A 14,891-nucleotide genomic window follows, 5' to 3' on the forward strand; every position below is an offset into this window, starting at 1 on the left:
TGTTGCTTCCATCGCATCTACGCGAGTCAAGCAAAGCGTCAAGTCAAGCGAAAGCCAAGTAAAGACGCCCTTGACTCAATTCCGAACGCAGGCTCCGCCGCTTATATACACACCGCCCGCGTTCGGTCGAGAGGAGGAAGGGACGGAGAGAAGGGAGGGAGGGAGGGAAGGAGAGAGGGAGAGGCCTGCTGCCGGCACGAGACGAGCCGAGAATGTGAGGGAGGGAGAGGAGAGGCTTGCTGCCGGCACGAGACGAGCCGAGCATCGGCAGTGGGGGTGTGGACAGCGGCCGTCGCCGCAGGTGCGACTAATACCCTTGTTGAAAAAGAAAAGGAATAAACGCGTGCAGGCGACCACTGCAGCAGAAGAAGAAGAAGTTGTAACGATGAACGGCTGTCTGTGTGGTTCCTTGGCTGATCGATAGTTTCTTTACATTTTGGTGCCGAAAACCCTCGTGCGGACACATCTCTTTCGTCGCACGACTCAAGGGGACCGTCTACTCGACCGCGTCGCTCTGCGGGCGGCGAGGACTCGCAACGCATCGCTCGTGATCAGCGTGGGCCCGACACTTCGACGTCTGCACGGATGGATCGCCTAAAGACCAAGCGCGCAGCTCAACGAGCTCAGAATACCAAGCTTATACAGGAAGCACGGTCCCTGCTGACGGATCCTACCGCGGACAATCCCAAGCTAACAGGTATTTATGACTGTTTGTCGGCTAGCAACAGCGAGCTCTCGAAGATTAATGATGCACTAGAAGAGCACCTAGCTGACGAGGAGCTCGAAGCGGAGTACGTAGCGGCGGCAGAGTACAACGACCAAGCCATTAGCATGCTCGCCGAGATTCGATGCAGAGTAGCCGATTTGGAACGCGGAAACAGTACAACGGCGACTGCTCCTCAGAACGCAACCCCATCAGCTCCTGATGCTCCGACCGGAATTGGCCCAAGACTGCCGAACCTTGGCATGCCAACATTTAGAGGAGACATTCACGAGTGGTCAGCCTTCTGGGAGCAGTGCGAGCAGACTGTTTATCTCAACAACGCTCTATCAACTACAACGAAGTTTTCTATCTACGGCATTACCTTGCGGGTGAAGCGGCAGCGGCGATATCTGGTTTTCCGACTTCCGAATCATGTTACGCAGACGCCATAGAGTTGCTAAAAGAACGCTTCGGAGATCGGAAACGGATAGAGCAACACCACCTGTCAGCGCTTCGCAGCCTCCCTCACGTGAAGTCAGGAAGCGACGTTCGAGGCCTCAGGCGACTTTACGATGCCGTGCAGCTCAACATCAGGTGTCTGACTGCGCTAAACGTTCCCACGCTCAGTTTCTCAGCGATGCTGATCGACATGTTACAGCAAGCATTGCCGTGTGACATCGTTTTGGCCTATACACGTGGAAAGCGCAGTCAAGCGTTAATGGAAAGCGGGTCTTCTGTAAACGTCTTCGAGCCAGCCGCTGCAGCTGCGTGCAGAGTTAAAGGAGCTGAGTTAAAGGAGCTGCTTACATTTACACGCGTCGAACTGGAAAGCCGGGAGCAGTGTAAGCCATTTGCAGAGCGACCGGTTGATGACCGTGCACAGCGAACTCGAGGCAGCAGCGCCAGCACCGCTTCTGTACTACACAGCGCATCGTGCAACTGGAACGAGTGTTTTTTCTGCAAATCAAAGAAGCATGGCACACGCGCCTGCGACGCCGTCCTCTCTGTCACTTCTAAGAAAGAGATGCTGACTAAGGACAACCGCTGCTATCGATGCACGTCACGAGGTCATCAGGCACGGTCCTGCCAAATCAAACTCACGTGCTCGAGCTGTCATGGGAGGCACGCATCAAGCATGTGCGACCCTAACTACAGGAAGAACATGACAGTGACACCTCGACCAGTGGACACCTCCGGAAGCACAGTAGGAATGGTGTCATCACAGTCGGTTATGCTGTGCGACAAGGATGCACTCAGCGGGAGCGAGATAAATGACAGAGAAGTATACTTGCAGACCTTTCGCGCCTTTGTCGTGAAAGATAACAGCTCAAGAAATGTCCGAGGGATTCTCGACGGAGGCAGCCAGCGATCCTTCGTCACGGAAGAGCTCGTCAGGAAGTTACACCTGCAGGTACTGGGAGAAACACGGATTGCACTGAACACGTTTGGCTGCGCATCACCAAGTACTGCGGAAAGACGGAAGGTTGTAGAAGTTCCGCTGCGCAGCCAGCACTCTTCCGACACCCGCATAGAGCGTGCAATTGTTGTCCCAGCTATTTGTCACGACATTGCTTCCCCGAAAGCTGACAGCCACTTCCTTCAGAACCTGCGGCTCGAAGGGAAATTCATCGCGGACGAAAAGAAGTTCGACGCCGAGACGGAAAATGGCCTCAGCTTGTTGATTGGAGCTGACCATCTTTGGCAAGTAATGTCTGGAGAAATTGTAAAGAGCGCAGAAGTTCCAGGACTGGTAGCGATCGACACAGCGTTTGGATGGACACTACAAGGACCCAGTCAGCAAAAAGCCTTTCTGGACTGCGACTCCAGCCTCATGGTCTACATTCTAAAAGTACAAGCAATTGGTGATGACGAAACAATCTCATCAACAGCATTCCATGAAAGTCTGCGCATCTATGAACAGTCAAAGGCAATCATGAGAGATGCAGGTATGAACCTCAGAAAGTGGAAGACCAATAACCATCAGCTGCAGAACATTTTCGACAACCAGGAGGAGCAAGTAGAAGGAGCATCCAGAGAAGCAGCTGCGGCCTTGGGAATGCAATGGGATATAGAAAAGGACTACTTCAACTTTTCTTCCAAATCTGTGGCACAATATTTAGTCGCTGGTCAGCCCGACACGAAACGTACTCTACTAAAGGCTGCTTCTCGAATTTATGACCCGCTTGGCATTCTATCGCCTTTCACCGTAACAGCGAAGCTTTTGTTTCAACGCCTTTGGGTTTTAGGCCGTTCCTGGGATGATCAATTACCCGAGGACATCAAGACGCAGTGGAGAGCCTGGTGTACGGACGTGATTCAGCTTGGCCACATAAAGATTCCGCGCTGCGTGAGAGACGGGCTTCATGGAGCAGTGAAAGAGGCTGAACTGCACATATTCGTCGACGCCAGCCTGAAGGCTTATGGAGCATGTGCCTATTTGAGAGCATTCGACGAAGACGGGAACTCGTCTACTTCACTGATAGTAGCGAAGTCAAGAGGGGCACCTATTAAGACATTAACACTACCAAAGCTCGAGCTTATGGCCGCGGTAGTGGAAGCCAGATTGCTAAAGTACATTTGTTCCTCATGGGATTCAAAAGATTACCACGGCGTCATGTGGACTGACTCTATGATCACATTGAGATGGATCCGCTGTGACCATAGCAAGTTGAGTCAGTTTGTAAAACACAGAGTGACTGAAATAGCAAAAGCTACTGAACCAGTGCTATGGCGCTACTGCCCGGGTGAAGACAACCCGTCAGATGTACTGACTAGGGGCATACCTTTGAAGACTCTACGTGCATGTCTCTGTTGGTGGTATGGATCTGAACGGTTGTCCCAGCCGAAATCAAACTGGCCTACCGAACCGAACCAGTGCACACCGATCAACGAAGAGGCAGAGATTGACACGCAACATGTATTTCTTCAAGCATCATCCAGGAAATTACACCCTGTGATTGATTTAAGCAAGCACAACAATCTGCAGAAGCTCCTGCGCGTCACCGCCTGGGTCTTCCGCTTTGTGGATCGATGCCGTGGTATTCAAACATCGCTCAGCGAAACAATTTCGACACTGGAGCTATGCAAGGCTGAAAGGTTTTGGGTACAACGAGTTCAACTCGAAGTATTCGCGAAGGACGTCGAACAGCTTCAACTTGGAGACGCTCTCTCAAAACACTCGAAGCTGCTCGATCTTCACCCTTTCTTGGACCAAAGCGGACAGCTTCGGCTTGTTGGACGACTTGAAAGAATCGACGCTACGTATGACGAAAAGCATCCGGTCATGCTACCACAGAGGCATCCCTTCACGGCTTTGGTAGTGACAGAGGCTCACTGCAGAGCTTTGTATGGTGGTGTGGCAAGCACTATGATGCAAATACGACAGCGTTATTGGATTATCCACGCTCGACAAGAAGTTAAACGAATCATTATACTTGCTTCCTCTGCCGAAGGTACAACATGAAACCTGGAAACGTACAATATGCGCCGATGCCTGAGGACCGGCTTCTCTCGCCACGACCGTTTGATGTAGTGGGATTGGACTTTGCAGGTCCACTATATATAAATCAACAGGAGCTACATGGTGATGCATCGAAAGCTTACATCCTGCTGTTCACCTGTGCGACGACGAGAGCAGTACACCTTGAACTGACGAGTGCGATCTCGACAAGCGCTTTCTTACTAGCGTTGCGCCGGTTTCTGGCTCGCAGAGGGGTACCAGCTCGCAGAGAGGACAACGCTCTTGCCTTTAAGAGAGCATCACGGGACCTCAGGAACATCTGGAATGTCATGAAGAGCTCTCAGTTCGCGTCTTTCCTACTGACCCATCGCATCGAATGGAAGTTTATCGTTCCGGGTGCACCTTGGTGGGGTGGTTGGTGGGAGAGGCTTGTCCGAACAGTGAAGTCATCGCTGCGCAAGGTGATGGGAAAGAGCAAACTCATCAGCGAACAAACCGAGACGATGCTACTGGTGGTTGAAGCAGTTGTTAACTCAAGACCATTGACCTACACGTACACGGACGCCAAAGAGCCTTCTCCGATATGTCCGGCGCATTTTCTTGTTGGACGTTCCTTGTTAGCTTCTCCAGAGCGGCCCAACAATTACTACGATGCTATAAGTTCTCAGACTACTCGCAGTGACATCAGCAAGAAGTTGAGACACAGACAGAAGCTGATAGATCACCTGTGGATGCGATGGAAAAAAGAGTATTTGCTAGAACTGCGGGCACTTCACCTATACCCTGCACATCCCAGCAGCTGTCTACGAGTAGATGATGTGGTAATCATTGAAGAGCCTGGCATTTCTCGAGGTGTTTGGCCCCTTGGGCGAGTCACAGACGTTTACCCGGGTCAAGATGGCATAATCCAAGCTTGCCGGGTGAAAGCCCAAGACGGAAAGTTTTTAAGAAAGCCAGTACAGAAATTGTACAAGCTCGAATTGAGCGACACTACTGGGGGGCGGGAGTATGTTGAAAAAGAAAAGGAATAAACGCGTGCAGGCGAGCACTGCAGCAGTAGAAGAAGTTGGAACGATGAACGGCTGTCTGTGTGGTTCCTTGGCTGATCGATAGTTTCTTTACAACCCTTGTTACACGGGCAGCCTAAACCTCGGTTAGTGTAACGGCGGTTACGCGTAACCGCGGTTCCCTTATGTTACACGGTATGCGAAACCTCGGTTATGCCGCTAACCGCGGTTGTACGAAACCGAGCTTGGCGACCTCGGTTTGGCGGCTAACCGAGAAAATGGCGGCCTCCATGGAGGACGTGTGTACGCCGCGAGCGTTCGTGAAAAACAAATTGGACTGCACGAACCACAGAAAGCCTGATAAGGCTTTGGGAAAACAATTAGCGTCATCTGCGGAGCACCTCAAAGAATGCGAAAGTGGACGCGGCATTGACAGCCGAGTTCAACGCCGGACTGCCGCCAGACGCAGAGCCCTTCACACCAAAGCAAGTCCGCTTTAACCGAGGTCGCTAGTTCGCCGTGTAACATCGGCGAACCGTGGTTGGCGCTAACCGTGGTTCAACGCGGTTAACCGTGGTTGGTCGTAACTGCGGTTAGCTTGCCTGTGTAACAAGGGTATAAGAAACGCTCCGCATTTAAAAACCAGTTACGAATTTTTTAAAATCTGCCAAATCCAGCACTTGTCTGCATCAAACTGAGCCAGATCTGATAAACCAGCACTGCGTCAACAATCGTAACAAAGCAACCAACATGGCCGCATCCAACTTGTTTCATTTGCGTCCTAGTTGCTTTGCTATTGGATTCTTGCTCCACAATTAATTTTTCTTGGCCGGGTTGTTACTTACTGAAGGACATGATACGGTAGAGCAAAACTCGAGCGGAAACAAGAGGGACCGACGTTCCTACTCGTTTGTGCCTCTTAGACTTTCTTTTGAAGTTTTCTGCTACAGTATGATGTCGTTCTGTCGCTCAAAGACGATATATTTTAAACAGGAGGCAAGGGAAATTATAATGGACACCGATGTATTCCTTCAACAAGTGATCGCAAACGGCGCAGCATCAAAAACTATATGAATCACTTAAGAAGAAAATGAAGGGCTTAACAAATTGGAGGCCTGTGATTAATGCCAAGAACAAGAAAGTGCTGTCGACAGTCCAGAACACTGCGGCTGTTGGCAGGAAGGACTACTTGGTCTCCAAATCTATAGTCATCGCCATTACGCCCATGTAGCTAATGACGGGATCATCGAAAACACAAGGATGAAGTTCATTTTGTCGCAAAATATTGCTATATCCTTCATTTGCTGCCATTTTAACTATTTTTGCGTAGCCAGTTCAAGTCCAAATGAAATGCTCGAATCCTTGAGATCGGAATACGCCTTTTACTTGTGAATACCGACAGTAGTGAGTGATATAGATTTTAGCCGCAAGGTAGGCTTAAGGTATTTTGGCGACGTTGCCAAAATGGCAAAACATTGTTGGATCAGGCCCGGGCATATTCTCAATACTAAATAACAGCGTTTTTCTCAGTGTAACTTAAAGTAAATGGAACTTGGCACTTTATAAAAAAAATGCCACATGTTTACAAGTTGATGATGCATGGCGTTATTTTCAGATATAACACATTTTTATAACAACGCTAAAACAGCAGCGACGTCGAGAGTCAAATACTTAGGCGCTGCTGAAGCTGCACAGAAACCACAATTTAATTGTTTGTCATTGCATTTGTAATTGCCAACGTGAGAGAAGTTGTTTATTAAAATTATAATTATGAACATCAGAGCAGTTGCTTATATGGAAAGTTGTTGCACGTGAATACTCATGTCATAATCGTTTTTATAGAAATCCGTAAATCTGCGCGTAATTTGTGACACACATAATCGATCGAATGCGCTGACATTTAAATCGAGCGCCCGGAGAGTGCATGAAGTTCAGTCACACTGTTGTTTCAAATCGGAGGTTTCCGCGACAAAGAGGGAACCTTTGGCGAAATCGAAATAGTAAGAATAATTGCTTCTGGTTTACATGCCAAACCACAATATGAGTATTAGGTACGCCGTATTGGGGAACTCCGGATTAATGTCGACCGCCTGAGGTTACCTAAAGCGACCCTAATTTTAAAGCGGTATTCGTCGGAGCTAGTTGGTCCATAGCTAACACTGGTTTGAGCAGCGGAACTTAAACGAGGGACGAAAGGAAGACAGACAGCAGCCTCCTTGTCTGTCTTCTTATTGTATCTCGTTTCAAGTTCCGCTGCTCAAACCAGTGTTACCTAGCTTTGAGCACGCGAGCGTTCTTTGCACTTCACCGCATGAAAAGGCGGCCTCCACGGCCGCCCGCGAATCGAACCAGCGCCCCTGAGCTTAGCATAGCAATACTTCACGAACTAAGCTACCCCAATACCACTACACACGACAGAACCTTGGGTAGCGTGGTACTTCGTGCTCAGATCATATGCGCAAAGTGAAATGCTTCACGTTCTAAATTCCTGTTATGCAACCGGCAAATGCGAAGGAAGAACAGTTTTACACAAGGGAATGATGTTTATTCAACTACTTGTGGTAATGAAACTAAACTTGTTAAAACAATATCCAATTATTATTGCGATATCTGGGTGAGTATTTAATATATTATTTTGCACAAATAAAGCTTTTCATGCGTGGTTTGCCTATTAGCGCATATTTCTGACACCGCGAAGCCATTCAATGATGACTCTGATAGTGTTCGCACTCAGATAATAATTGCAGCTGCTGGCTCAAGGTAAGTGTCGATGCGAGACAGGGCCTCTTATTTAAAAAACTATAATGAGAATGCTTGTGTTTTTACATTGCCCATTATTGAACACTGTGTTTGCATAACGGAACGCTGTGTCGCCAGCAGAACGTGTCTGAGAACCACATTCTGCTGTTCAAATGCCAAACTGCCGAATTCGCAAATGCATTTCATAATCTCAATATCTTTACAGCTACATTACCAGACTTCTCATGTGATACGCCATAGTTCCCATTTGTGTACTTTCAATTGGACACATAGTTTACTCTGCAACAGTAAACTGATCAGTTTGCGCCAGTTTAGTCACCATTTAAATACCTCTACTATGCGAGTTATATTAAAACCATTTTTTTCCTATTCATCCAGTGTAAAGAAACTGGCAAGGTAGAGCCTTCGTTTCTCACTTGTCAAACGGCCCATTTTTGTCGTATCAGAATGACTCACGCCGCTGTATTGTTTCGAATGCTTGCAGTCGGTGATGAGGCGCTCCGTTGGCGCTGAAGCGACTTGCCTTGGATTGATGAAGCGCGATGTGGACAATGTGAGCTTCTTCCTCAACACTTTGGGCCAGTTGCATACTCTGGGCGTGAAGTTTGACCCATCTCCGCTGTATCCGCCTGTGCCCCTGCCTGTACCACGTGGCACTCCCAACATCGGGCACCTCGTCAGCTGGGACCACTCCCAGCAGTGGACGGTCGCCAAATGGAATGATTTCCCGATGTTGGCCCAGGTGATACCTCTTTTTGTTTATCACTGCCTACATCACCAGTGTTAGAATGTTCTCACCATACGAATACAACAAAACGTTTTTCAGTTGCGAGAGTCGCCAAAAAGCTGCCCGATGAAGCTAGTGATTCCTGAAGGAATAAGCGCTAAAAATTTACGAGCATGGATAACCAACTAGCCCAACAGTCTGTTCTGCTAAACTAGTGGATGAGTAAAATTATACTAATCCCACACAGGATAAGCGAGAGAACTGGCGAGAACACTCTTACCTCCGTGGAGTGAAGACAACGCCGCGTGATTATAGTGGCTGTGCAGAATGGCAACAGGTAGTGGCTATTGGTAAATACGAATATTTCTTCATAAAGGCCCAAAACAACTGCGGAACTGACATAAACGTAGGCGCGGTGAAAAATGTCCTTGTATTTTATCCCTGCTATAGTAACGCTTCCGCTTTATGACGATTCTTGAGCACGCAAGTCATAGTATATTAGGGCTGACAATTCGTTTGCTGTTTTAATGTTAGATTTATAAATGTTAGGGTCAGACTACTAGGACACTATTTCAAGTACTTCTGCAAAATGGTTGCAAAATGTTAACAATATTGCCACGCCCGCGTCTTTTACTATTTCTACGTTACGCGGCCACTGCGATAACTTCGAGATATTCTATGACACATGTACAAATGCCGATGCACTTAACTGCTGTCAGGCGTTGCCGGTGTGTACCATGTGTCGCGAGCACTTCAACCACAATTCTTTCGGCGGAATACAGGACAGGATAGCGAAACAGCGCGCAACCAAATACTTATTAGGGCCTGTAGCTCATTTGAAGATCCAGTCCAAGTAGGATCCATGATATCAGCATTTCTGGTGACATGGTCAACTTCTACGAAACCCTGCAGGATGGTATGCTGCTCTGCCACCTGGTAAACTCAATCAGGGCAGGCAGCATCCCAAAGAAGAAGATCAATCAGAGCAATATGACTTTAAAATGCATGGAGAACATCAACCTGTCTCTGTAGCATGCACGTAAATGGGTGTCCCTGTACAGGAGACCTTCCAGACTGCTGATCTGTGCGAGAGACAGAATCTGCTCTCAGTCTTTATCTGTACACAGTCTCAGGCTAGGAAGGCTCCCAGGTTTGGTGCCAAGGGCATCGGACCTGGTAGAACCCAACCAAATGTTCGCTACCTCAGTGAGGAACATCTCAAGGCTAGTCAGTATGTTTTGAACAAGGGCGCTACAAAAAGTGGTGTCAACTTCGGCAACACCCGCCGCGAGTGAACTTACAAGCTCACAAAAAATGGCTGGCATGCCAAATCATCAGATAGGAGCTAACGCAGATCTTCACTGCATGCTATTAGAAATGTTTTGCCTGTTATCAATCTCTTCTCGTTCATTCCAGCAGTGACCAACATGTTTGTTGGCACTCCAAGTATAGTCGCAAACTTCCTCTGCTTACTTATGCAAACCAGCTTGCTGTTTAGGCTGCGACTGCTTGCTTGCTCTGTAAGCAGACAAGTAGCACGCCAGGGTACAATTGTGCACAGTCTTTACAGTAACATCGGTCCCCATCCTTATTGTTAAGTCACTATCTTTACCCTTCCTCAAGCCCGTTTGCCAAAGGGTGCCTGCTATGAATAGGCTAAATTTGGATGCTTTAGAAGAACGATCCCTAAGGAAGAGCAACAAATGTTTCACTTGTTTCACTTGTTTCAACAAGTGTTTCACTTGTTTATCTTGATGTTAACCTTGTTTCATATATTTTTGTTGCTTATTTTCACTGTAAAACATGTAGCATATGATCATACAGATGTCTCCCCTGCGATAACGCCTTTGAGGCAACGCAGGTATCCTGCAAATAAATAAATAAAATGTTATCATTTTAAGCTGTCATTTTAAGAGCGAAGCTGTTAGAGCTGTAGCTACAACGTATGACATAACTAGGGCTCTGTGTTTTCGCAGTTCATTTTTATTGGAATTCGGAGGATGTTTTTCGGAATTTACTTTTTCGGCAAAAAAAACGTAGTTTATTTTTGTAAATCCCCAATACTCTGAAATTCGGAGTTTATTTTGTATTATTATCAATACTATACTATCTTAGATGAAATAATATCTCAACACGAAAACATCAGAACGCACGAAGCGTATTTTACTTGTCTGGGTGGTTTCACACATATACACGCGAGCACAAATACTTGTATGCAAGACACCTACGTTTGTGCGTATTACATCCTTAAAGCTTGTTGTAATAGACAAAAACATATTTTATGGGGTCGATATATTTGATGTCGTCTGGCGCACCACAATGCCTCCAGGGGAACGTACACCAAGATGTAGTCTCGCGATCCCGGAGGCCTTACATACGTTGACGTCTCTTGCTGCGTGCCGGACAAACCCTTTCTTAAATGTGCGATAATAAAAATAGTTACAGTTTTGCCGTAACGGCGAAGCAATGAATGTGATAGCACCAAATTGAAATATAACGCGAAGAACGGAAAGCAGCTCGAAATTTCTAGAGCGTTGCTCAAGCGCAAATGACGCACGAAAATAACACACACAGGACAAGCGCGAGCTATCAAGTGTCGCAACTCGACACTTAAAGCGCGCTGCTCAAATATAAAGAAGCCTGCACGAAACGAACGCACGGGTATACACAGGACGAGCGCGAACCAACGACTGTCACAGCCGTTACTTCTTACTGTGTCAACAGCGCTCAGCTTTCGCAAACACGGCCGCCGCAGCAAGCGAAGTGACCTTCGTACGCTCTGTAACTTCAGCGCGGACATCGCACTGAAAGCACAAGGCATACAAACCACCCCACTCATATAAGATATGCGCGCGCGCAGGCGACCACGTCCTGTAGGGCAAAGTGCAGCTGTCGAGGCAGCAGGCGCGCGTGCATTGCAACGAGCGGGGCGACGACCTTTAAAGCGCTCCTCGCGCCCTTCGCGCCATCTCTCTGGTGACCAAGAAAGCACACTGTAGGGAATAGTAGATATTGCCACGCGCGCTTCTTTGTGTAGCTCACCGTTAGCATGCTTAAAGACGTACGCCTCGCGGCCTAGCTGTCTAACGCCACGCGCTGTCTAACGCCAGTCGCTCGTTCGATTCCGCTCTTCGGGAAAAATTTTTGTGAAATATTTTTCTTTGTGGCTTGTATACATTTATACATACTTATACATATAATGGGCATCACGGCGACGGACGACAGCAAAAACCAGCTGCGAGTGCTCATATAATTGCTATGGCACTGACATTATCTGGAGTTGTACATAGCAAAACCACCATATGATTATGAGAGACGCCTAGAGAAGGGCTCCGTTAACTTCGACCACCTGGGGATCTTTAACGTGCACCTACATCTAAGCACACGGACATATACCATTTTCGCCTCTATCACAAATACACCCAAGCTGGCCGCGATTCGATCCCGCGACCTTCGGGTAAGCAGTCAAACACCATAACTACTAGACCACCACGGCGGGTTTTCGTTAAATGTGCGGGGGGGGGTCTATGAGATAGTGTTGACGTGAGGTGAAGTTCAAATCGGCCAAATCGGCGGATGTATGAATGACTGCTTAGAACATGCCCTTTTAATAAAGAACGGAACAGCGACTATTGGCCGTTAACATCGGAGTTTATCGGATAAATCCGAATTGTCAAAAATTTTCCCGGCGAGTGTCTATCGGTTCTTTTTTCGGATTTATCTGAAAAGACGGAGTCCTAAACATAGCGTATCATCATAACGGTTATGTGCAACAGAAATTGGGTAAATCCCACTACTCACCAGTGTTCCACTAAAAAAACGCCAGGCCTGCACGGAAAGCGCAGCACAGACGCAGCGAAAGCTGGAAGAGCGGCATTTCTAGACCGCATTGTAAACTTTCTTTGGGCTACTAATACAAGTACACAAGCAAGGTACCCACTACGCCATAGATCACAATATTTGTGAAGTTGGGAAGCACCTACAACGTCATTATTCGTCATTGTGCGCAGAAACTAGGTTCCAGCTACACATACTAAGGCATTATGTGCACTTTGTTTACGTGACGACTGACGACGACGAAGAATTGTGGCTCAGCCCTTTGTAATGGGTTGGAAGCTTTAAACAACTCACCAGTTACGTAATTCGCTTTGTGTGACGCCCGGTCGCTATTTCACTCTCCAACCATGCAATATAACATGCGTTGACGTGAGAAAGAGAGACAGAAAGAGGGGGGAAGAACTTTATTGAGAACCTGAGGAAATGGGCTTATGGGCTTGATGATGGGCTTATGGGCTTCCATGGCAACCAATGCAAGTGCACTTGCGAGGAACCGACTACACTATAAATCATCATAATTTCGGTGAAGTAGGGAAGCAATCACTATGCCATTTTTCGTCATTCAACGGAGAGCTGTGGTACCCGCTGAAAACATGTAAGGCATTATGCTCACTTTGTTGGTGTGGTGCCTGATGACGATGAAGAATTATTGCAGAGCCCCTTGTAATGGGTTGGAAGCATCCAACAACCCACTCGTTGCGCAATTCGCATTGTGTGACGCCTGGTTACAGATTTCGCGTTGTGTGGTGCGTGGTTGTTATTTCACTGTTCTACCACACTAAATTACATATGTTAATGTGGTTCCTTCCGGACATGAAGCCTGTATAGCATCTTTTTGCAAGGCAGTTCGAAGCACTGGCATGGCTCTGAGGCACAGCACTGGACTCCCACGAAGAAGGCCCAGGTTCGAACCCCGTTCCATCCTGGCAATTTTTTTATATTTCGTTTTCTTTTTCTTATTTTGAGCGATAGTGGATACGGACACCGGCGGCGGCGGCGGCGGCGAACAACTACGGCGCGAAAAACGCCCGTTGAAATGATCTCACAACAGCTTTCACTGTAAAATGAAGAAGGCAACAGGTAGCCCAACAAATGGCTGCCATTACCGGTATGTGCCACAGAAATTGAGTGATTCTCCGGTCACCAATGGCCCACTAAAAATGAAGACCCCGATAATGTATAACGAGAGTACTAGGCAACGTGAAAGGTCGCCGCGGCTGCGAGGAGACTCCGAAGCGATGAAAGCTTTACGCCAATGACGACGTGCCGTAGATCTATGAGAGGTGCGAACGCTCGGCTTCAGTGCGAGTTTCTGTCTCTGGAGTTCGCACAGCCGTGTCGTGTCTGTGACTCTTTGTGGTTTAAATCGAACCTCTCTGCGCTGAGAATCAACCTAGAAAATCACCTCGCTAAGGCCTAGCAACAACCTGAAAGCAACTAGATTACGCTTCAGAATCTTCCAGTTTCGCCGTTTCGAGCCTTGCACGACTTAGTGAAAGCTTCATATTTTTTATTTGCATGAGGTACCACAATTTAATAAAGAAGAAGGGCGTGTGGCACTATTTAAAACCTATTTTGCATATCACGCGCATGTTTCAGTGCATGATTATTGGCCAATTCGGCATAAAAAATTTTATTTGATGAGTTAGCGCAATGGCGACCGCATACTCGGCTGCAAGTTTCATGCCGCAGTTTACGCGTGGTGGACTTACTAATTGGATAATATACCGTATTCTTCAGAACATGTGGTGCGCTTTTGTAACGTCGGCCATGGAATTAACAACTGAAACAGCATAGTGTGAACAATAATTATTGGCCTTCACGCAGCACTTTGTTTTGAGGGCCAACCGAGAAAGCTGTACATACCAGCGAGCAGGGCGGACTTTTTCCCGTGGAAGCAATATACTTAGGACTCTTCCGAGGTGTTTACCAGTTCACTATAGCTAGTCATGTGGCTCCGAGCTCTCAATATGCAGTGAAAGGCGTAAGCACATAGCCAGACCACTGCGCGTTCACGGCAACAAGCGCGAGGTGCGTCGTGATCGCTGTGTTGTCGATAGGGTTGAAACATTTCTTGTACAGGTCATTGATTCGAAAGGCAGTGGGTGCCGTCTGTGATGCGTAGGAAAAAGTGAAGACGGCAAGGATAAACCAGGAGTGGTCACTAAATGTGGAGATGCCAGCTCCACGTCGATGGGATGGAGTAGTGCTCAGTGAGCACATTTATCACAAGGTTGTCAGCTGTTAAAGAGATCACGCGCTACGAGACGCTAGCTGAACAAACAAACGAGTGTTCCACCCTCGCTGATGTAGCTACGAGCGGCAGTGGCTAAAACTCACAAGGCTACATGCACACAAATGCCCAATAAAATGAACGAGAGGAGAGCCGCCGCCGTA

The 14,891-nt window shown here is 47.6% G+C and overlaps 1 protein-coding gene across 1 annotated transcript in view; it reads left to right on the top strand.

Moving 5' to 3' along the window:
* The window catches only part of LOC119391859 (fatty acid synthase), a 306,146-nt gene that overhangs the window by 182,539 nt on the left and 108,716 nt on the right, over positions 1-14,891 (top strand). The window contains exon 12 of the mRNA XM_037659508.1: positions 8,415-8,672. Coding sequence (XP_037515436.1) covers positions 8,415-8,672 — 258 coding nt within the window. The remainder of the gene's footprint in view (positions 1-8,414; positions 8,673-14,891) is intronic.

This window comes from Rhipicephalus sanguineus, chromosome 4 (genome assembly GCF_013339695.2).
Source record: "Rhipicephalus sanguineus isolate Rsan-2018 chromosome 4, BIME_Rsan_1.4, whole genome shotgun sequence".
In the NCBI taxonomy this organism is placed as follows: Eukaryota; Metazoa; Arthropoda; class Arachnida; order Ixodida; family Ixodidae; genus Rhipicephalus; species Rhipicephalus sanguineus.